General features: G+C 37.0%; 1 protein-coding gene across 1 annotated transcript; it reads left to right on the forward strand.

The window, feature by feature from the left end:
• Nucleotides 1-919: 919 nt before the first annotated feature.
• Nucleotides 920-22,892, forward strand: FH (fumarate hydratase). The gene is made up of 10 exons (XM_003824525.5): nt 920-1,121; nt 3,449-3,583; nt 7,058-7,168; nt 8,627-8,803; nt 11,899-12,081; nt 14,514-14,679; nt 16,454-16,657; nt 18,136-18,263; nt 20,112-20,265; nt 22,702-22,892. Exons 1-10 carry the CDS (start codon nt 990-992, stop codon nt 22,842-22,844), a joined length of 1,533 nt encoding a protein of 510 aa, XP_003824573.1. The 5' UTR covers nt 920-989; the 3' UTR covers nt 22,845-22,892.
• The last annotated feature ends 1,803 nt before the right edge of the window (nt 22,893-24,695 follow it).

Below are 24,695 nucleotides of genomic sequence, written 5' to 3' on the forward strand. Positions count from 1 at the left end.
TATTTTAAATATGTGTCAAATTTATAAGTCACAAAATAACATAATGTTACCAAAAGGTTTGGCAAGTTTATAAGTTTGACTCATAAATTTGGCTTTGCAGGTTCTGGACTTTTGATTTTAAGAACATCCGATCAATCTCTCTTTACTGTCATCTGGTTCCAAGCAATAGAAAAGAGAAAAGATAAAACTGTGGTTCAGATGCAATTTTATATCAATTCCTGCTTTTCTGTAATCAACTATTATATTAAAACAATATGCCTTTAATTTGAAAATGTATAAATTAGCTATGCAAAAAACTGGGAGAACTATATACAAATAATAAAAATTCCGAGGTTCCCTATAATTGTGTACGTCTTCCACAACACATTAAAAAAAAAAAAAGAGTTCTGAGGGTATAGGCTAAGAAGAGAAAGGAAACTGTAGCGATCTCAAAATGATAAGTTAAAAGAAATAAGTAAGTAGCTTATTTTTCAGTTGTAGGATTATGAATAATTACTATTTCATTATCTACACTTTGCTGCAATTCCCAAAATTTCTACACAGAAGATACAATCTGGAAGAAATGAAGAAAGATTTCAGTAGTAAGAACGTGTAATGAGTGATTACATGATAAATAAAACAATAAATATTTCTTTCTAGGATATTTCACCAACCAAACACGACCTGATTCACCAACTAATACTCCCGCCTTCTAACAGCCACACGTAAAAATCAGACCGGCTCCAAGAATAACCTGAGCCTCCTTTCCCATAATTCCCTTCTTTCTAGTTTCCCATGAATCCGAAGGCCTTACACCCCACACCACTACTAGAAAGTTAACCCGCCCCCTCATTCTTTACTGGTCATTCACGATTGGTCCCGCCCCACCTGTCGGTGTGAGGCTGTTGATTGGATAAGAGCGGAGGCCGGTGGGCGGAACGGTTTCTGACAACCGGCGTGGAGGCGTGGCCACAGCCGCCCAGAAATTCTACCCAAGCTGCCTCAGCACCATGTACCGAGCACTTCGGCTCCTCGCGCGCTCGCGTCGCCTCGTGCGGGCTCCAGCCGCAGCCTTAGCTTCGGCTCCCGGCTTGGGTGGCGCGGCCGTGCCCTCGTTTTGGCCTCCGAACGCGGCTCGAATGGTGAGCGCAGGCCGCCATCCCCCGGCCTCCCCGCAGTGACCTTCAGCCCTCCTGCCTGCCGGCCTGGGCGCCCGCGGCTTGGCGGCAGAGATTCCCCGGGCGTCCGGGCCGCGCCAGACTCTGGGCTCAGCGCCCGTGCCGGCGTGGCGGGCCTCCCGGCCTCGGGACGCCTCTTCCAGCAGGGATGGAGCCGCAGCCCGGGAGAGCGCTTGGGGAGGGACGGCGGCTGTCAGAGAGGGTCCTACTGGGCTCGCTCCCGGCGCCTCCTCGGAGCCGTCCGTGGCGGGCCGAGGCCGGGGCGTTTTGGGGTAACTTCGCTGCTGCTGGCGCGCAGGCCCCCAGCCCTGGGGCGCTGCCCTCAAGGACAGTGCCGGCGTGGGCGGAGGGTGCTGGGAGAGGGGCAGCTCCCGCACCGTCCTGCCCCATAGCTGGGCCTTGCTGGCCGGACACTGGCCGCCTGTGCATCTAGTGGTTTCTGAACTGTGGTTTGTTTCGCCAAGGGGCACTGCACTGCTTTCAGGCCCTCCAGGTGGGGTAGAAGGTTCTTCGAAGATTTTCTTCCTTTGAAATTGCATGCTCAGTTTGTTAGGCTGACTATGGTTTCCCCCGTAACTTTTGTAAAACTCTTCAATTCCGAATACCGCGGGCATAGTGTTCTGAAGCATGTTTGAGCAGATTGGCTAGGAGCTGAATCAGTACTTTTTATTCAGAAAGACAGCTAAGAACTTAAAGATCCAAGTTCAGGTTATGACATGCTTACGTAAGTCATTTTGCTCTTTAGAGTGTCACCTTTAGGAATGCAGGCTTTTAAAAAGCTTTAAATACATATGTATATTGTTAGGAAACGTTTGAGAAATGATAGTTGAAGAGTTACAGTTCTGCACTCTGGTGTAGCATGAGGTTTGCAATCTAAGAGATGTGATTTCAAATCTTACTCTGCTTCTCCTTTGAGACTTTGGGCAAGTTGTCTTTGTGCCTCGGTTTCCGTATGCAAAGTTGAAATACTTACAGCTACTCAGCAAAAGTGCACATGTGAAAATACCATGTAGCGAGTGCTCATTAAATAAATGCCCCATCTAGGGTATTTCAAAGGGCCAGTACTTTTTCTGGACTATAAACTTCAAGATAATTTGATTGGGTCACTATACCTACGATATACCACTATACTACAGAATCAGAGATGTTTTGTATTCCTCGAACTCCCTGCTCGAATAATTTTAGGGCATTTTAAAACCTTTACATATTTTTAAATTTATTTATTGTTTATTTAGTGTTTTGTAAAGGGAAGCAGACTGGAGAACTTCTGAATCTATCCTGTTGATGCAAATGTCGAAAAATAGCAGCACTACTTTGCTCTTAGAATTGTAATGTTAGCTAAAATCAGATGGAGGTAGTTATTGTTTTTTCTAGTTCTGATATTTTTTGCCCTCTAACCATTCTCAGGTCCAAAATCTCTGTTGGTTTTGTTAAAAGTTCTTCCTGTTGCTAATGTTGAGAATTTCACATAACCCTTGATGCCCTAAGGTACCTTTTATTTAAAAGAACACATACAAATTCATTCAATAGAAAGATACTGTTTATTGAGTGCCTTCCACTTATCAGACCCTGTAAATAAGACAGTCCCTATGGGGATAGGGTTTTACAGACAGTGTTTTATTCTTGTCTTTAGTGGAGATTAAATAAGCAAAGCAGTTAAATAAGCAAATAAATCACACATGAATAATTAGTGTGATCACTGATTATTAAAAATGCATTTAAAAGTGCGTTGAGAATGAGAATATTTAACAGGCAGACCAACTGTGATACTGACTTGGTAGCATGATGGCATATATATAGTGTTTATATATATAAATAATGTTTATACATTTCTTATATAAATGAATATACATATGTAATATATATGAATAATGTTTATATATAAATAATGTTTATAAATTTCAAATAATCATTCTTAGACAGTTTTCAAAAGTTCCCAGTAAAATAAGCATTAAACTAAGTACATTGAATTGGCCAAATCTTGACCAGTAATAAGCATACTCTTGAAATGGAAAAGATTACCATTTGTATTTCAAAGTCTTTATGTTTATCACCAGCATAGTATATTAGTTCTACAGTCTGTCTTTAAAGCCTGAATTAATAAGTTTGTGTGACAAAGAGCTCTCAAGGAAAGACCTGAAAGTGAGGAAGAGAATGAGAATCCAAATAGTATTTTTTTGTCTTTGTGATACTTATTCAGGTTTCTTTCTCTTTAACAGCTGATAAGATGCGATTACTTTTGATCCTGGGTTTCTTTTCAACTTGTAATAGTGTTGTATTCTTGTCTTTAGGCAAGCCAAAATTCCTTCCGGATAGAATATGATACCTTTGGTGAACTAAAGGTGCCAAATGATAAGTATTATGGCGCCCAGACCGTGAGATCTACGATGAACTTTAAGATTGGAGGTGTGACAGAACGCATGCCAGTAAGTGGCATTTGTGGAAATGTTGGCTATTTTGGATGAAGTAGGCTGTATTCATGAGTCACTTTACTTTATAAATATTTTTCAGAGTTAAAATGTAAAGTTATTAGAAAAGATGGCTTCGTGAGTAATAAGAGGTTCTCTTTCACTAAAATGTTAAAGAACTTTTTAAAGTTTTAGCATGCTATTATTTTGAGCCATCGCTTTGAATATTTTGGATTTTTTAAAATTTAAAGCCGGGCACGGTGGCTTATGCCTGTAATCCCAGAACTTTGGGATGCCAAGGTGGGCAGATCACGAGGTCAAGAGATCGAGACCATCCTGGCCAACATGGTGAAACTCTGTCTCTACTAAAAATACAAAAATTAGCCAGGCACGGTGGCGCGCGCCTGTAGTCCCAATTACTCTGGAGGCTGAGACAGGAGAATTGCTTGAACCCGGGAGGCGGAGGTTGCAGTGAGCTGAGATCGCACCACTGCACTCCAGCCTGGCGACAGAGTGAGACTCCATCTCAAAAAAAAAAAAATTAATTTAATTTTAAGTTCCGGGATACACATGCAGGATATGCAGTTTTGTTGCATAGGTAAATGTGTGCCATGGTGGTTTGCTGCACCTCTCAACCCATCACCTAGATATTAAAACCCGGCATTAGCTATTTTTTCTGCTGCTCCCCCTCCGCCCACAGGCCCCTGTGTGCTTTGTTCCCCTCCTTGTGTCCATATGTCCTCATTGTTCAGCTCCCACTTACAAGTGAGAACATGCGGGTTTGGTTTTCTGTTCCTCTGTTAGTATGCTGAGGGTCACAGCTTCTAGCTCCATCCATATCTCTGCAAAGGACATGATCTCATTCTTTTTTATGGTTGCATAATATTCCATGGTGGATATATACAACTTTTTCTTTATCCTTTATTGATGGACATTTGGGTTGATTTCATGTCTTTGCTATTGTGAATAGTTATTTTGGATTTTTATTTGGCAGAACTAAATGACTGTCTTTTCACTCTTGCTGGGTATTTACAGATTTTTACTAGGATTCTACAGTTTGTAAATATTTTTATTTCAATACTCATTCTTTTTTCCCCCACTAATTTAAAACTGAGATTTTTTAAAATTACACTTTGTATTTTGGTTTCAGTTTCCTAAAAAGTGTATAGTACACAAACACATCAAAGTATTACTCTTAACCATGTCTGACATATAATAGATAATATATAAGTATTTATTCAATTCCATATGAATGATTAAATGATGAGAAAACTTTCTACCACATTCAATTAAATTTAAGATGCCATTAATTAGAAGATGCACCAATAGGCACCACTAAGAAAGAGAAATGCTACCAATTAAGGTTGTGACTTACCATTGATTACAAGATACATCTTGATTTCAGAGATGTTAAAGTGTGAAAAGAATTGAGAAATGCATAACATATTCTACGGGAGCCCAACCGGAGTATGAAAAATAGTCAATGCAGGATGGGCTAGTAAGCCTAGAAGTAGCCAGGCTTCATCCTGTGAGATATTGTTTAACACTTATCTTATAAATGTGCTTTTATTTTCAGTAATTTTAAGTCATTCCTAAGCCTTCAAGACTGCCTCTTGACAGGTATATAGAACTTCACAACAGGCAGCTGAATCTTTGATGAGAATATCTTTGTCATTGCCATCTACAGCCTTCTTGGTGGTGAGGTAAACATAGTTTGACTACGTGGTTAGGTGAAAAAGGGTAGTGACCGATCCTAAAATAATCTCATATTATTCAACTCCAGAGACTAAGGAGGAGGTCAGCCCCAGCCAGTGTTGGTGGGAGTGAGCATGGCTGCCATTTTCATTGATCTGTGTCACCAGCATGTTTTGTGGTTCTGGTGGGGCATGGTTCCTGCTGCTGCTGCTCCAGAGACAGCACAGCCATTGGGATTGCACACCTGTGAAAGGCAGACACCTGGGGTCTCGATTTTGTCATACTTTCTGAACTTTATTACGTGTAAAACAGTCTGTATGTACTCTAAACTGAGTAGTATGATTAAACTCAACCCTTTTTACTTGAGGTCCAGAGGAAAACAAAGCTAAAAAGATTATGAACATCTAATGTGAATAAATTAAGAATAAAGTGACCTGTCTTTTCTCTCTAGTGATACATTTTGCCATTTTATGGTGTTCGTTGAACCTCTTTCTGCTGTGAATGACCCTTTTTTATTTTTATGGTCCATAAACACTGGGGGTCATTCACTCCATTCAGATGGCCAGCGTTGATTGGCATTCACCTTTGCCCTTGGTAGTGGTTCAGCCCACTACCTCAGTGTTTGTTACTGTGGAGATTTAAATTCCCATTTGTTTTCGTGTTTAAAGTTTTTAAGTTTCTAATCCTGTGTGCCATCTGTCCTCATTTCGTTTGAGTCAAACGTTTCTAATGTTTTAATTTTAGTTACTTAAAATTGAAATTTCAAATTTTCTGGTTTTCCTTTTCTATTTGACCCTCAGCTTATACTTACTCTGGTCCAGGTTTATGTTTTTAATGTGTCTTATTTCTTACTTTTCTTGGTTTTTTCTACTTTGATTCCAGAGATAGCAGGTTCTCTCTTATACATTCATCATTCTCTTCCTTTCTTCCCTTTCTCCCTTCTACTCTTTCCCCATTCAAACCTGGTGTGGGATCTATACAACAATCTGTATTATTAATTTTGACAAGAACTCACAGTTCACTTGTCTTATAAAAACTAGGTTTTCATTTCAGTTTATCCTTTTCAAGCTTGGTGAGGTGATTTGGGATAGACAATGAAAATATCTGCACTAATGGGGTTTTATATATATCGGAAGCTGTCACCTTTAGGTCTGGAGAATCTTGGGTTTAAAAAAATAATTCTTCTGAGAGAAATGTCCAGGGAGTTACTGAGTATTAAGGCTTTACTAGCTAAGTAGAATAGATTGCTTTTTGGCCTTGGGGTGAAACGATAACCCAGTCAGTCACTGGTAGTCTCATACTGATTGGCAGTTAAATATATCCCTTATTTATTTATTTTTTTAAGAGGGGAAGGAAACAATTATAATGTAACGTGGGATCCAGTGAGAGAAAATAATGGTTCTTGCTGGTGAAAAGATTGAGTACTAAATTGGTTTTTGTTTATAGTATATGAAATAAACACATATAATTTATTGTGTGTATTTGTGCATAGGATTGTATTCGTGTGAATATGTGTGTATATGTATATGTATGTGGGAGACGTACACACATATATATATGAAGAGTCAATGTATTTGTTTTTATTTGGTTCCTTAAACAGATAGATCTATGATAATGTTGATTCTTGGTTCATGAATTCCTGTCTATAATCTTTCTCTATAACCTAAACATTTTAGAGCTATAGTGTTACTGTTTTATTGTTATTGTTTTATGTATAGCTTTTGCATCTGCCAAAATAATAAACTTCCATGCTTAAGTAAAATTGCAAATTTGAAATATTTTTCTGATTAATTTTAGACCCCAGTTATTAAAGCTTTTGGCATCTTGAAGCGAGCAGCCGCTGAAGTAAACCAGGATTATGGTCTTGATCCAAAGATTGCTAATGCAATAATGAAGGCAGCAGATGAGGTAGGAGGTGATAAGTGTGTTTACTGAATAACATCAGACCCATGCCATGCTCTGGATGACGATATGCTCTGGCAGAAGGAAAGGGGAACTGTGAATTCTTGAATTAATGAATTTCAGGGGAGGGTGGTAGCATTATTTTTAGTGATGATATTAATATGGTGCTTAAAACGTTACATTGTGACAAAATTTCTGGATGATTTTATACCTTTTGTTTTTAAGCCTTTTGACTTTCCTTAATTTATATAGTTTTAAGAAAATTTTTTGAAAAGATATCATTTGAACTTTACTTGATTTTTTATTTTATATATAAATCTTTTTAAAACCAGTTGATTATTTGATAATGCATATTGAGAATGTAATTTTACTAATATGCTAATAACATTGTCTTAAAGAAGCAATCAGAGGTAACAGAACTGTATATATAGTGTTGTTAATTACAGCACTATTTATAATAATGAAAACAAATTAGACAATGCGTAACTATAACAGCTACTTATATAAATTATATTTATATGGTAAATTATAGAAAATTACTTTTTTGAAGATTGGCATGCACAAAGCCTAGCCTATGAGAAATAGGGAGGAAAGTTTGCAAAAATATATGTATTTTACAATCCTAATTTTGTTTAGGAAAAAATGAACAGAAAATGTGTGTTTCTCATACACACACACACACACACACACACACACCACTCATTGCATGAGATAGAGACTGGGGATGCCAACATGCTAATAGTCATAATTACTGAGCAATAGAACTATAGTGACTGTTTTACTTTTCTCAGTTCTCAAAATTTTCTACACTAATCACATATTTTTATATAACTAGAAAAAAGTTTTATTTTAAAGTGGACCAGTTGTTCAAGGTAATAGATTTCTCAAGTGCATTCTGATTTTTTAAGCTAAAATCATTCCAGAAGATTGTTAACCACCCATATTTTACAAAGCACACCATCCAAAAACTAACACATAAGCTGGATGTATAAAAATACAACAAAAATAGGGGCAAATCTGGGCAGTGTTTATTTCTACATTTGGTGATTACTGCTCATTGGACATCTGTGCAATGAAGTAGCTATTAGTGAACTCACATTTTCAAGTTACTAGCTCATTATCATGCTGACTCTGGCAATAACATCTGTTGGATATTCCTGCTGAGCACCAGCAACAAATATATCCAGAGACTAAACGTATTTGCCAGCCTTAACAGGTGGCCCTCTGTTAGAGGAGGCCGTTGGAGAGAGATAAGAAAGATACCTTTGATTCCCTTTTCATTTGAAACCAGTGAATTGTCATACCATTCACTATAGATAATATTTCACTTTTTAAAGTATCTGTGGTTGGAGCAAGTGTTGCTTCAGAAGCTTAGATATGTGGGTCAACTGTATTCAAACTCTGTGGCATAATCAGCATTATTATTTCCTTTTTTAAAATACATTTTTAACATTTTTTCTGCAGGTAGCTGAAGGTAAATTAAATGATCATTTTCCTCTCGTGGTATGGCAGACTGGATCGGGAACTCAGACAAATATGAATGTAAATGAAGTCATTAGCAATAGAGCAATTGAAATGTTAGGAGGTGAACTTGGCAGCAAGATACCTGTGCATCCCAACGATCATGTTAATAAAAGCCAGGTCAGTATGTGAGCTTTGCTGTTTTTTGGTTATAAATTGAAAAGCATACCTGAGATTGTTCTTGTAAAACAAGCATTCACTTTTTGACAAGAAGTGTTCATTATTTAATGGATAAGGCTTCTTATGGTTCTTATTTCTTTAAGGAATCTTGGTTTTATGTTTCAATCCTTATAAAAATTATTTTTAGGACACCTGAATTTAGTGTATGTTTTTTTTATTGTTTAAAACTCTATTTTGAAATAATTTTAGATTTATAAGAGAATTGCAAAGATAGTTCAAATAGTTTCTATATCCCTTCACTCAGCTTCCCTTGTTGTTAACATCTTATGTAACCATGGTACATTTATCAAAACTAAGAAATTAACATAGATACAGTACTCTTAGCTAAACAACAGACTTTAAAAAAAAAAACAAAAAACTGAGGCTTTCCTCAGTTTTTCCACTCATGTTCTTTTTCAGGATCCAATCAATGCTATACATTACATTTAGTCACATGTCCCCTTGGTTTCTTCTAATCTGTGACAGTTTCTTGGTCTTTTGCGATTGTCTCAGTCCTTTGGGGCTGCAGTAATAAAATACAATAGACTGACTGGCTTATAAACAATAGAAGTTAATTTGTCACAGTTCTGGCAGCTAGAAGTCCGAGGTCAGGCCACTGGCCAATTCATTGGCTTGGTGGGGGCCCACTTTTTGGTTTGTAGATGGCCATCTTTTCTGTGTCCTCACATGGTAGAAGGGACAAGGGAGCTCTCTGGGGTCTCTTCGTAAGGACACTAATTCCGTTCATGAGAGCTTTGCCCTATGAACTAATCACCTTGCAAAGGCCGCATCTCCTAATACTATTACCCTAGGGGTTAGGATTTCACATAGCAGTGACCTTGACACTTTGAAAGCAGTGGTCAGGTATTTTGTAGAATGTCCCTCAATTCTGGTGTGTCTGACGTTTTCTCATTAGATTGAGACTTTTGAATTTTTGAGAAAACTATCACAGAAATAAAGGGCCCTTCTCATTGCATCATATCAGGGGTTCATGATAGCAACATGACTTTTACTGGTGATGTTAACCTTAATCACTTGGTTAAGCTGGTACTTGCCAGGTTTCTCCATGGTAAAATTATAATTTTTCCTCTTCTATACCCTGTTCATTAGAAATAGGTCACTAAACCCTGCTTGCATTCCAGGCACTGTATTTCAGTTTCTAGAGGGAGGAGTATCAAAAAGTTTTTGGGCTTACATTAAAATCACTGTAGTAATTAATAGCGCGCTACCTTGAGGCTAGGTAAACATCTTCCTTTTCCTTAAACTTTTTCCTACTATTTTTAGCATTCATTAGGGAATCTTGTCTACAGCAATTACTTCCATGGTGTTTTAATAGTGATTTTCAGTTTTCTTTATTCATTCTACACTTGTTAGTTGAATTTTTCTGCAAGGAAGATTTGTTCTCTCTGTCCCATTTATTTATTTATTCAGTTATTTGGGTATATCAGTATGGATTGATGGTTATTTATTTTATTCTTCAGGTTATGATCCCATACTTTTGTTTATATTGTTGCTTAAATTCTTTCAGCTCTGGGAACCCAATTCATTTGGCTCTTGTGTCCTTTTAGGCATACCACCATCCTTTTACTTTTCTGAAGTGTGTTCCGACTTCCTGGTACTTTAAGATGCTCCAAGCTCATTGTCTTGTATTGTTTCTGCCCCAGCCCTAGAAACAGCCATTTTTCAAGGAACTGTTGGAGAATTCTTATTGGAAAATGATATTTAGAAACTGAGATCTGGGTGCTAAGTATAATTTAATATATTTTTAAGTAGTAAGGAAGAAGTTTTTTTAATACACGTTCATTGTATAAGGGATTTTCCCAATCTAATACTTGCCTTTATGAATTTATGTTCTATATATACTGAAGTCTGAAGTCTGCCTCAGAAAGGTAGAGTTATAGATGAAACGTGATTGGCTACATGTTGATAATTATGTAAACTATTTGAATTCAGGTGACAGGTACATAAGTGTTTATTATACCATTCATCCTACTTCTTTTGTAAGTACTTTATATTTTGCATAGTAAACATCAAAATATATAAATAATGTATCTTTTTAAATGACAGTATACTTTTATATATATCTGTGTGTGTGCGTGCGTGTGTGTGTGTGTGTGTGTTTAGAGATTGTGCTTCACTCTGTCACCCAGGCTGGAGTGCAGTAGAGTGAGCATAGCTCACTGCAGCCTGGAAATGCTGAGCTCCAGGGATCCTCATGCCTTAGCTTCCTGAGCAACTGGGACCATAGGCATGCACTGCCATGCCTGGCTAACTTTAAAAATTTTTTTAGAGACAGGGTATTGCTCTGTGTTGCCCAGGCTGGTCTTAAACTCCTGGCCTCAATTGATCCTCCTGCCTCAGCCTCTGAAAGTGCTGAGGTTATAGGCATGAGCCACTGCACCCAGCTTGATATTATGTTTTAAAAGTACAGGGTCAACAGTTGAGGAAAGAGCACTGAGTGTATACTACCTGGTTAGGTCTCAGGTTTGCCAGTTGCTAAATATTTTGGCATTTATACAGTCTCTTTGAGGGCTTGGCTTTCCTATTTTTAAAGTGGTAATCTACCTCACAGAATTTTTCTAAACTTAATAAAGAGCTGTTTATGAAAGACTGTATGCACTGTATAATTGTAAGATATTCAATTATAAGATTTTATAAGAATATATAATTCAATAATTGATGTAATTTGATATAATTATAAGATATTCAACTACATTGAAGATACTACTGCTGTCTTCAAGTGTAGTTGTTAACTATACTTCTCTGTATTTTGCTGTCATTTATTAGCAGGCAGATATAATACGTATTCTATATAATACATAATACATTCAGTGTACTTAATGTGTATAATACAATTCTGAGTATGTGTTAGAAACCAGGATGCTGCTTATTTGATTCTATAATAACTCACCTATGACATGCCACACATACATGTAACTGAGCTGGGTTTTGAGTAGTTAGTTGGAGAGTTTTTTAATTGAGAAGTTTAATTCAGAAGTTTGTTTTTGTTGCCTCCGATTTAACATTTTATATTTCTTTTGAAAAATTTCCAACAGAGCTCAAATGATACTTTTCCCACAGCAATGCACATTGCTGCTGCAATAGAAGTTCATGAAGTACTGTTACCAGGACTACAGAAGTTACATGATGCTCTTGATGCAAAATCCAAAGAGTTTGCACAGATCATCAAGATTGGACGTACTCATACTCAGGATGCTGTTCCACTTACTCTTGGGCAGGTATAGGAGTTTGACTAATTTGATTCAATTTAGAGCTTGGTACAAATGGCCAATGTGTCATCCTTGAAATCTGACTAGCTTAAAAGGCCAAATTTGTAACTGGAAACTTCAGTGACAGAGGTTGTTCTGTTCAACCAATCAGTAATTTTCATTGACATCCACTTAGAAGAAAAGCAGAGTATACTGGCTATAAGTCAGATTCAGTCAGACTGCTCGGGTTCAAATCTTAGCTTTGCCGTGTACAAGCTATGGGACCATAGGAAAATCATTTAGCCTTTCTGTGCGTCAGTTTTCTGAGCTACAAAATGAGGAAAATAATTTCCCTTTCATAGGATAGTTGTGAAGCTCTAATAAGTTGATTTATGTAGAGTGCTTAGAAGCATGCCTGGCACACAGTAAGTACCCATTCATGTTAGCTACCATCATCACCACCGTCATCGCTGTCATCTCCATCAGTATCATCGTGGTTTTTCTTTTGTCTTTCTTACCTAAATTAGTAGGTTATTTAAAATTTAATCTCAAAGTGATTAAATAAGGTAGATCTTTTTAAGATGGATCTGGCCGCATGTGAAGGAGATACTACTCTCTTCTCCAAGATATTAGAAAGTATTTTCATGTTTCTTTTTCAATGCCTGAAGGAATATCTAATAGTATACATTGTGAAGGAAATGTAAGGAAATACAGGGAATGACTTTTGTCTTAGTAAACTCACACTCCAATTGGGGTAGCTTAATTTCCTTATGGAAGGAATGAGGAAAACGTGAAATGAGTAATTGAAAAACAAATGATGGGACTAAATTGAACTCGCTGGATTGAGTTGCTTCTTAAGGCTGTGTCTCATTTCTCTTTGCATCATTAGTACTTAGGACCATGCATAATTCTAAGGAGGAACAGTATGTGTGTTTTGAAACTTTTGAATATTCCTCAAGTTTCTAATTTTAACCTTTTTTTGGTGTTGAAAACTACAATACTAAATACCGTTTGGGCCATGACTCAGCCTCCTGTGTAAAATCATCATTCTTCTGTTAAGACAGAAAATTATATTTTTCTGTTTGACTTTATCAGAAGCATTTATACTTGCTTTTATTGGGATTGTCTTTTGAGTTCGTGCATTGTTCCCTGTCAAAGTGTATTTTATAAGTGAATCTATCTAGTGTGTTTGTGTGTGCGTGTATACATACAGTCATGTGTTGCTTAGCAATGGGGATATGTTCTGAAAACTGCATCCTTAGGCAATTTCATAGTTATGTGAACATCACAGAGTATACTCACACAAACCTAGATGGTATAGCCTTCTATACACCTAGGCTATATGGCATAGCCTTTTCTTCCTAGGCTACAAATCTGTGCAGCATGTTACTGCATTGGATACAATAGGCAATCGTAACACAATGGTAAGTATTTGTGTATCTAAACATATCTGAATGTAGAAAAGGTACAGTAAAAATACGGTTTTATAATCTTAGGGTCCCACTGTTTATGTGATCTTTCGTTGGCTGAAACATCATTATGTGGTGCATGACTGTATATGAGTGATGTTATGTCAGATGCATCAGGTCTACCTATAATGAGTTATATCTTTTGAAATGTTTTCTTTAGAACAGTATGGCATCCTGTCACTTATGGTTTTTTAGTGTTTTCAGGCAGGAAAAAAGGATAGATTTAGTGTAACCATGTATCTTGGTTTGTCCAGTTAACTCCCAGTTTATGCCTTTTGTTTCTGCATGACCATTAATAGAGCCCTTTCTGTGTTCAAAACATAAATTCTGTGGTTGCTTTAATTAAGGCATGTCAAAATTTGGAACCAGTGTTGAAAACGGCACATTGATGCTATGATCTGACTCTACTGTTACCTCCTATTCTTTTTGGAAGGTCCTTCAATGCAAACTGTTACCTTCCTGTGCTATTCAGTGAGTCATTAGCTTCCCAAGTCTCTGTAGAATGTCTTCATATTTCCTGGTAGGTTTATACACTGAAATTGTATGGAGAATATTTCTATGTTCGCGTTTTTTTGGGGGAGATGAGTTACTATTTTTTCTTACACCAAAGTTGTCTGAGACATCCCAAAAAATAAGAAATCACTTCAGTTTCTTTAGTAGACTGCAAGTAAACCAATAATTTAGTGTAGTAAAGTTGTTCTTTTTAAAGTGTATTTCCTGTGCTGTTTTTCTTTGCTTCCTATTAAAAGACTAGATTATAATAAATAGGCTGCATGTTATCAGTGGCATTGTCGTACCGTATGGTTCTATAAACCCTCATCCTTCCCTATACTTTGCTCATCATAAGATTTGAAGTAGTATAAATAAAACTTGATTAGCTTGTAATTTAGTATTCTGAAAGGTATTTTTAAAAATTTCTATTTAATGCAGTTAGAGTAACTTGTAAGCTATTAGGAATTACTTATTCTTACCTTAATTTTCTTTTCTTTTCAGGAATTTAGTGGTTATGTTCAACAAGTAAAATATGCAATGACAAGAATAAAAGCTGCCATGCCAAGAATCTATGAGCTCGCAGCTGGAGGCACTGCTGTTGGTACAGGTTTAAATACTAGAATTGGCTTTGCAGAAAAGGTTGCTGCAAAAGTGGCTGCACTTACAGGTTAGTGATCACGTGAATTATTTCTCATTTTCATTTCTCATTATACATGGTCTGTACATTTTCTGAGTGTTCCTGTCTTGAATTCTTGTGAATTTAAAGTTAGAAATGATATTTTTCCATCAAACATGTGTTTTAAGTATGTTTCTGAAGTTATAATGTTAATTATTTGCCTTTTAAAAAATGTTCCATATAGGAGTTTATACAGCATGCCATTAAAATCTACCAGTGTTAGCTTTGTTTACTAGTTAGTTTTCAATTAATTTCCCTTTAAAGTTTTGAATAGCAGTTTTCAAAATAGGCAGAAAAAACTGAGTGTTGAGTAAGTTATTTGAATAGTAAATATGTTGTAGACAGACTTAATTTCTTTTTTTTCCTATTATGTCATGCTGTGATAATTCTTTGAATTATTGACCTTTTTGAACCATGTCTTTCCTTTAGTAGAGAGAGTACTATACTTTAGATAATGATAACTATTATTAGGGCCAAGTTGTCATCTTCAGAAAACTCTCATTAAGATGCAGATGTTACCAGACAGTTAGGGTAGAGATAAGTATACACTGCACATGATAGCTTACCAGCCGATTTGTCTTTAAACCATATTTTAAAATGGTAAAAGTAGAGTTTGGCAAAATGTAGATTTTAGGGTTTGGCAAATGTAGATTTATAAAATTTTTAACATGGGGGTTAACTGAGAACATCTAACTCATTTTAGCACCCTGTTTTTATAGGGGATCTTGTGGGCTCCTGGCTAGGGGAGAGGATGAAGCACAGTAAAGTGGACAAAGAAACTTTAAAAAATTGTATTAGGGGCCGGACATGGTGACTCACACCTGTAATCCTAGCACTTTGGGAGGCCAAGGTGGGCAGATCACTTGAGGGCAGGAGTTCGAGACTAGCCTGGTCAACATGGCGAAACCCTGTCTCTAGTAAAAATTTTAAAAAATTAGCCGGGCATGGTGGCGGGCGCCTGTAACCCCAGCTACTCGGGAGGCTGAGGCAGGAGAATTGCTTGAACCCTGGAGGAGGAGGTTGCAATGAGCCAAGATCGTACCACTGCCCTCCAGCCTGGCTAGCAGAGCAAGACTCTGTCTCAAAAAAAAAAAAAAAGAAAAAAGGTATTAGGAAAGGAGTGTGGTATAAACTAGAATGAATTCCCATATACTTTTTACTCAAGCATAGTCAGGCATCATATACGTGTGTTTGCAGTAGGATTGTGTTTTTTCTTTCAGTACATTTATCGTACTTGTTATTTCATCTTTTTAAAATGTAGTGCCTGGCTAAGCACAGTGGAATTACACTCCTGTAATTCCAGCACTTCAGGAGACCAAGGTGGGTGGATCGCTAGAGCCTAGGAGTTTGAGACCAGCCTGGGCAACATGGCGAAACCCCATCTCTACTAAAAATTAAAGAGTTAGCTGGGCGTGGTGGTGTGCACCTGTAGTCTTAGCTACTCTGGAGGCTGAGGTGGGAGGATTGCCTGAGCCATGGAGGTTGAGGCTACAGTGAGCTGTGATTGAGCCACACTGCACTCCAGCCTGGGCAGCAGAGTGAGACCCTGTCTGAAAAAACTTAAAAAATGTAATACCAGATTCTTTCTACTCCTTTAGGACTTCTTTTTAAAATGTAGACAAAATTTGAGTCTTAAGTAAACATTTTTTTCTGAAGTAAAATTTTTATTTTTTCGTATATTGGAACTTTCTGTTTCACTTGCTAATGGTAGAAAAATGTTTAGTTTAACTTGTTCACCCATCTAGGATATTTTTCTTTTCTTTAGGCTTGCCTTTTGTCACTGCTCCAAATAAATTTGAAGCTCTGGCTGCTCATGACGCTCTGGTTGAGCTCAGTGGAGCCATGAACACTACTGCCTGCAGTCTGATGAAGATAGCAAATGATATTCGATTTTTGGGTTCTGGTCCTCGGTCAGGTCTGGGAGAACTGATCTTGCCTGAAAATGAACCGGGAAGCAGTATCATGCCAGGTAATCACATAGCTAGTAAATGTTGGAGCTAAAACTTGACTAGGTCCTAGGCATTCTTAGCTATGGACCATGTCTCTCTTTGTTTAAAGTTATCCCAAAGCTGGATGCGCAAGGCGCACTGTTCCAGCATGTCTGTGGTCCTCTGGTCAGGACTGCTGGGCACGTCACCTGACAAGATAGGAAAAAAGAATCTGACTTAGCAGCAAGTATTTTGAATCCCACATTAGAAAATGTAGAACAGGCTGTTAAAGTGATCAGCATGGGTTGAATAAAAAGAAGTCATACCAAACTTCACTTATTTCATTTTTTGCATTGCGTTATATGGCTGTTAGATATAGCAAGTGACACAACAGTGTATGTCTGGATTTCAGCAAGTCATTTGATAGATTCGCATGATAGTCATTGATTCCAGTGGAGAAGCGTGGGCAGTGCTGGCAGATGAATGTAGCTGGATGAACAGTGACATTTCAGAAGTGACTAATGAAGTGACTTCAGTCTAGAAGAATATATTGGTAACAAGCTGAAGGGCTCTGCCCTTCAACACTTTACTGGTGACTGAGGGTGAAGGAAGAGAATACATGCTAATCATATTAGCAGTTAACAAAGTTGGGATAGCAATACTGTGAATGACAGAACTGAGATCCATAAAGACCATTGTAGCTTGGGCTAAAACTGACAATGTAACTTTTAATAGTTAAAAAGAAAGGCCTGGCTCTAGATTTTTATGAAAGTTATGGGTCTGTAGAATAAGAAGAGATGAAATTTTATTTTAAAGTACTTCATGTTGAAAAATGACATAAGGGTTTAGTTGATTGCAAATCCAGGGTGATTGCCAAAAGAAAGAGAAATGGGGAGTCACAGATAAAGGCAATAATCCACCCAATAATCTTTCCAGTGGGTTAACTTGTACTGCTCAGAGGAATCTGGGTTGTTTGATTCAAACTTGGAGCTTGTCCGAGGAGTGTGAGCAGGGTAGTGGGGTTCCAGAGACTCACGTGATAAAATAGGAAAATTGTAGCTTAGCATCACCTTCCCCTAGGAAGCCTCCCATGCGTTAGTGAAGGGTCGCTTTTATAAGTGTTCTGATAGCAGCATGCACTTCTCTGTATTTACCCCTTATAATTGCCAGCTCTTTCTCCCTAGCCTCCAAGTTCTGTGAGGGCAGGGCCTGCATCTTTCTTATTCAGTGTTGTATATTGAGTGCCTGGCTCCATAAATATGTATAGAATGAATGAAAATCATGAAGGCGGAGAACTATATTTAATGTGTAGTTGTGGCTACTTGTTAGCCTTTGAATGATTCATTTTGTGGCTAGCCATCCCGCCTTCCTTGGTTGGTTTGTTTCATTAAATTACACTGATGGTTGGGCCTTGCTTTATTGTATATCTTACTCTATTTAGTGAAATTAGATTTCTTTATTCTCCTGATTATTTGCATAAATTCTAGTCTTTACTCTGTCATTGGTGGTTTTCTTGAAGGCAAGGTGAACCCTACTCAGTGTGAAGCAATGACCATGGTTGCAGCCCAAGTCATGGGGAACCATGTTGCTGTCACTGTCGGAGGCAGCAATGGACATTTTGAGTTGAATGTTTTCAAGCCAATGATGGTAAGCTTTAAATCTGATTTTTAATGTTTTTTGACCAAAGGCTTATTATCTTGGTTTTGTATTTCATAAAGACTTCTAGTGATTCCACATTGGGTAGTTGGGTGACATAAGTAGCAGTTGGAAGTCAAGCATTTATTAAGTTACCAGAATAATCCTAGATAATAGAAATTAGTTGACTCTTAACCTAAGCAATTTGATGTTTTTTTAATAGCCCGTTTAAGAAAAATAAAACGCCTCCCTACAAGCCTGTCTCCTTCTCACGCTGCTGCTTTCTTCTTCAAATTCAGTCTTCTTGAAAGGATAACACATACTCACTTTCATTTATGCTGTAGTCACCACAGCCCAGCATGGCCCCCTCCACGCTTGAATTATTCTCCCATTCATTGGTGACTACCTCAGTCCAGCTGGCATTGCGCAGTTAGTTCTTCCCTTACTAATAGTTGATGTTGACTGTCCCTCCTTGAAACATTCTTCATCCCTGCTTTCTTGAACATTTTTTCACCAGTTCTCCTTCTGCCCCCTGTCAGACTTTCTTTCATTGTCTGGCTTTACCTTTCCACATACTTGAAAACATTGTGTCCACCCAAACTGTTCTTTTTCTTTCGTCTTTACAGAGGTTAGATGGATCACGTCATTTCTCATCAGTTTCCTCAGCTGCAGATAGTGGAGCTGTTGCCATAATTTAGAGTCCTTCATTTGGACAAAGTGTTATAGCTAAAGTAGAGTAGGGGCTTACTTTCTCTTGGAATCTCTTGTAAATTCTAATTTTAATTTTATAAGAATATGCAAATGACAAATATAGAGTATATTTAATATATTCACTAAATATTTATTGAGTACCATTTTCTATCAGGCACTGTACTGGATGCATAATAGAGATAGAGCAATGAAAAGACAGATTTCTTGCTCTCATGGAATGTGTATTCTAGTGGTAAATAAAAACACAGGCCAGAGCAGAACTCAGACTGTTAAAATTTTGCTCTCAGGTCCGATTCCAAACAGTTAACACGAGATACCCAGCATTTATAGGTGCATAACACAATAAATGCCTTGTTAATCTTTTTAAAATTTTATTTTTAATGTAAAATAAAGATAATCAATATTTGCCTTATTACAAGGTCATTAGTAGCAAATTAAAACTTAGATTATATGTCTTAGAGTCCATTGTTGGAAGTCTAGTTTTCAGACTGGAGTTTTAGACCAGAGGATATTAGGATGTGGATATATCTTAATAAATATTGGAAATGTTGCCAAAAAAAGCCAAAACAAACTAATTGATTTTATACTGTTTTTAATATTATATGAAAAGTTATTTTACAGTGACTGGAGTATTTGTTAAAGCATAGAAAACCTAGAAATTTGGTGATCATTAGATTTTGCCCTGACTTTACTAATTGCCTCACACTCATGCTGAACTTTCGAACCTCTGCATCTTTGCTCCTCTTCCTTCTGCGTGGAAGATTCTTTTTCCTTCTCTGGCCAAGTCCTCTCCATAAAATAGGATTTCAGCAGTTCCGACAACTGGAGTTAATTTCTCTTTCTCTATGGTCTCTAACACTTCAGACCTCTGTTTTAAATACTTGCTATGGGCTATTTTGTGTTTTAGTCATTTATATTTATGTCTTTTTCACCTTTTTTAGATTTCTGTGCCTTCAAATGTTCATGCTTTCTTTCACATTTGTTTCCTTGGTTATAGTGCCTTAAAATTTGTAGAAGATCTATATGTTTATTGAATTGTATATTTACTGTCAACCAGAAAATAATATGTTACTGGACAAAAAACATGTTGCCTTAGTAATGTCTCTCTCTCTCTCTCTCTCTCTCTCTCTCTCTCACTCTCACTCAAAGATTAAAAATGTGTTACACTCAGCCAGGCTGCTGGGGGATGCTTCAGTTTCCTTTACAGAAAACTGCGTGGTAGGAATCCAGGCCAATACAGAAAGGATCAACAAGCTGATGAATGAGTCTCTAATGTTGGTGACAGCTCTCAATCCTCATATAGGTAAGTGTTTAAGGAATAATAATATCATTTTGAATGCAAAATTAAAAAGCTAAAACATTTTTAAGAGACAAGTGGATCAGTGTTTGAGAACAGCAAATTTCTTTTGAATATGGTTTTAGTAAAATCTCAAAATATTTGAAATTGTGTGGAAAGGTACTATATAACTTGTATGGTGTCATAGTTCTTTCAAAACTAGATCTATTATGCCTCATTTTATTTGAAATGTATCGAGAAGTAGTAGTTCAAACTTATTTTAATTTTAATGGAATTCAGACGCCAAATATTCTATGCAGACCGTTGGGGAAGGTTATTTGTAAGACCTTCAGTGGGTAATGTCACTAGGTGGCACTGCTGATTAGCAACATTGAATGAACTCATTTTTCTACCTTCCCTAGATCTCTACAATGCTTTAATTTTGTTGTTTTATTCAATTCAGAAATGGAAAGTTACAATTAAAAGAAAAAGTTTATGTATTCATTGCTTATAGTGAAAGGGGAAGGAAAATGCAAATATTTTGTCTAAAACCATGCTATTGTATTATAAGTCTTTTTTGGAACTGTAAATATTTCATTATGTAGAATCAAACATACAGATTTGGGTAGTAGACTGACCATAGAGATCCCCATTAAATAAACTGTTTACACTTTTGTAGATTTTGAGGCATTATGTTGCATTATATTATGATGTGTTAAAAGCCTTTTACCCATTCTTCCTTTCTGCTAAGCAGAGGTTAATATATTTTCTGCCTTTCTATTATAGAACAAGTTATGATTCACTTATTTGGCATAATATGGCTACTGCTTCTTCTATAATCTTGAACTTTCAAGACAAATTTTATATTCCTTGTTTCACATCAAGCTATAATTTCAGTTTTTTTAAATTAGAGCTCATTTGTCTCTTTTAGGTAGCTCTGAGCCCAGTATGATATCAGTTTTTTGGTATGGCATTGAGATTGGTAATAATGTTTGATCCATTTAAAATTATGGTACATCAACTACATCTGGAAAAACACAAAGGGGAACCCAGAGGCTCGTGTGAGCAGTTTTCATCAGATCTTTACTTCAGAATGTGTTACCAAAACTTTTAAATTAGAGGTGTCTCCTAAAGTTGAATGATTGGTAAATCTTTATTGGAATCAACTTATTGTGACATAAAAAGAATTGTTAGAGGCCATATGAGAATGAGATGGGTCAACACCACCTCACTAGTCGACTTGGTGTGAGCCTTACAACCCTCTGAATCATGGGTTCCCTATATTCTCATTATGTACCAGGCTGGTTGCCGATAGTGTCTTGTTGGACTTGACAGCTGAAATGCTTAGACTTTAAAGCCATTATTAAAATAAAAGTACTGGATATATATTGATCTCAAGAGTTTAACATGCAAATTCTTTTTCAAAGCATTTCTGCTTTAAGAAAGATGCCCTTTTCAGTAAATGGCATCAATAAATGCCCTTTCAGATCAATAAATGCCCTTTTCAACATATTTAGCATTCACAAATTCAGTTAAGTAATAAAAGTAACTATGCCCATGCTTTCTTTTATAGCTGATTAATAATTGCATATTGACACATGCCATCTTGTTGATGATGTATACTGCCTCAGCAAGCTTCTTCCTTTTGGTCATATTTCTCTGATCTTGTTTTTTTTCTCCCGCATTGGTTTCATTTTCATTCCTGCTTTTTCTTCTTGACTTTATATATATATATATATGTTAAGACAGCTTGCAGAACTGCCCTGCCCCCACTTTTATTAATTTGAAAAGCAAATAACTCTGAAGTAAACAGTATGCCTGTGATCTTTTGTGCAGTCTGTATTTCTGCCCAGACTCCCTATTTGTGTCCCTGTAATATCTGGGAGGAGGCCAGGGTATAGAAGCCATTGCAGTGGAGAGCCACATAGAGAAGAGCCATTGGAAGCAGCTCTGGAGGCACCTCTCCCCAGGCCCTGCCTGCCCCTGCCTCACTGCGAGGACTTCTCCCCTCTCAGAGCCACTCACCACAGTTGCCAGACGTGCAGTGCTTTATTTTCTGCTGGACTGGAGCATTTAGCTTGTTAATGTTTCTTTAGAAAGATAATTGTTTCTAGTTAAACATGTTGTTTGAAAAATATACCCAGATGTATATTTTTATGTCATGGTGCTATAATTTCTACTTTTTTCCCCTTCAAAATATCTAAGTTAGTGGAAAATTTCAACTTAGGAACAAATCTGTTGGAGAAAGTGAGGTACGTTTAAGTGTTTATTTCTTAAGGAAAGTAAATGTTCTATGTAAAAAATGATTATTGAGATAATCACTGTTAACTAATTTAAAAACAAAAAATGTCATTTAAGAGGCCCATATAGCATCAATATCAAGTAAACAATTATGTCACCTTTTGCTTTAGGAAACCAAATAACACTACTAACCCATATGTCGTCTTTTTATTTTTTCTTCAGGGTATGACAAGGCAGCAAAGATCGCTAAGACAGCACACAAAAACGGATCAACCTTAAAGGAAACTGCTATCAAACTTGGCTATCTCACAGCAGAGCAGTTTGACGAATGGGTAAAACCTAAGGACATGCTGGGTCCAAAGTGATTTACATAAATTTATAATGAAAATAAACATGTATAAAATTTAAAAAAACAGACTCCCATTTCTTAAAAACAGATAAGTTTGAAAGGAAACTGCTATTGAACTTAAGCATCTCTAGCAGAGCAATTTGATCAGTATATAAAACCCTAGGATGTGCTAGGTCTAAGGTGGATTAAACAAGTATAAAATAAAATACATTTATAAAATAAAAAGGAAAACAGACTTAAATTTTCTCCTATGTTAATTGACTTGTATTATAGTTGAATCTATGATATTTGTGCATGTTGTCTTTGTGACTTCATAAGTTACCAATTTCTAAAGGGTTTTAATTTTGGAGGTTATTGGTGGTTTAAAAAATTGCCCGATTATATCTTATTATCTCATTCCCAAACTATGTCCTTAGCCATCTTTTATTTTCCTTTGATTTGGAGACACAGTGACCAAGCCCTTTTGAGTGGGGATGTGTATATGTGTGTGTGTGTGTGTGCACGCACGTGTGTGTGTGTGATGGAATAGGTTAAGAAAATTGGGACATACATATCCTGTGTGTTAAACACACACCTATCCCTCCAACCTTGTTTCTGTTACCACAGAGGGACCAGATCAAGGCCAGGCATGGTGGGTCAGGGACACCGACTTTAGGAGACTGCGCTTTGGGAAACTGAGGCAGAAAGATCATTTGAGCCTAGGAGTTTGAGACCAGCCTGGGCAGCATAATGAGATCCCTATCTCTACAAAAAATAAAACAAAAATTAGGCAGGCTTGGTAGTGTGTGCCTGTAATCCCAGCTACTCAGGAAGCTAAGGTGGTAGGATTCCTTGAGCCCAGGAAGTTGAGGCTGCAGTGAGCCAAGATTGCACCCCTACACTCCAGCCTAGGTGACAGAGTGAGACCCTGTCTCAAAAGAAAAAAAACAACAAAAAGACTGGGTTAAGAATGACAGGACAAGGGTTAGAAAGATAAAGGGAGCAGGCAGGAAGATGGGAAGGAAAGGAAAGATGTCCTGAAAGTGAGTCTTGTTCATCATCTCAAGTGCTGAGATTCTTTAGCAGAAATTCATTTGAAACAACCTTAGGGGATTTTGAATTCGCAGTTATAGGGAGATGCAGAATAGGGTGACCCAAATCCAAAGCTAAGGAATGTATTTAAAATAGAGCCAACCTCTACTATGCAGGGAGTCGGAACAGGCATTTGGTTTATTTTTTCTTCTACCTCGTGTAATAAATAACAGGATCATAAGAGGAACTCTCATTAACTAAAACATCTCATCTGTAAGTATTACTCTATCAGGTACATTTTAAAAAATGGGATATTTACCCCCTAATATTCTTGGGAAATCAGTCACATTAACACCAACTCCTCTGTCATAGTTTGAAGTAGTTGCTTTATATAGAATTTAAAAGTGTAATTTAAAAAGTTCTAGAAACATTGTGATGAAAGATGAAATTTATATTTTTCTAATTTCTTAAGCGTGAATGGTCACTATTAAAAGGCTGTTCAAACTTTAAAAACTGAACTATAGAGAACCTATAGGATCTACTTTTTAGCTCATGCAATACTGTTTCTGCCAGTGTTTTTCAGAGGGCGATGCGATGATGCTTGTGTAGCTTGCTTTAAAACAAAGCATGCTTTCCGTTGGCACATTCTGTTTGGTTTTTTTTAGAAAAAGATTTTTATTGGAAAATAAAATCAATTAGACTGCATAGCTATGCCTGGACCCCAACAACCAAACTGGCAACTGATCTGTAGTTGTGAAACAATTTATCCACTATGATGCTGAATGTTTTGCCTTAGCAGGCATTCTCAGTCTAAATAGGCTGTCATTTGAGGGTCACGAGAGACACAGTGACTTAT

The sequence above is a fragment of the Pan paniscus genome, chromosome 1 (assembly GCF_029289425.2).
Source record: "Pan paniscus chromosome 1, NHGRI_mPanPan1-v2.0_pri, whole genome shotgun sequence".
Taxonomy (NCBI): Eukaryota; Metazoa; Chordata; class Mammalia; order Primates; family Hominidae; genus Pan; species Pan paniscus.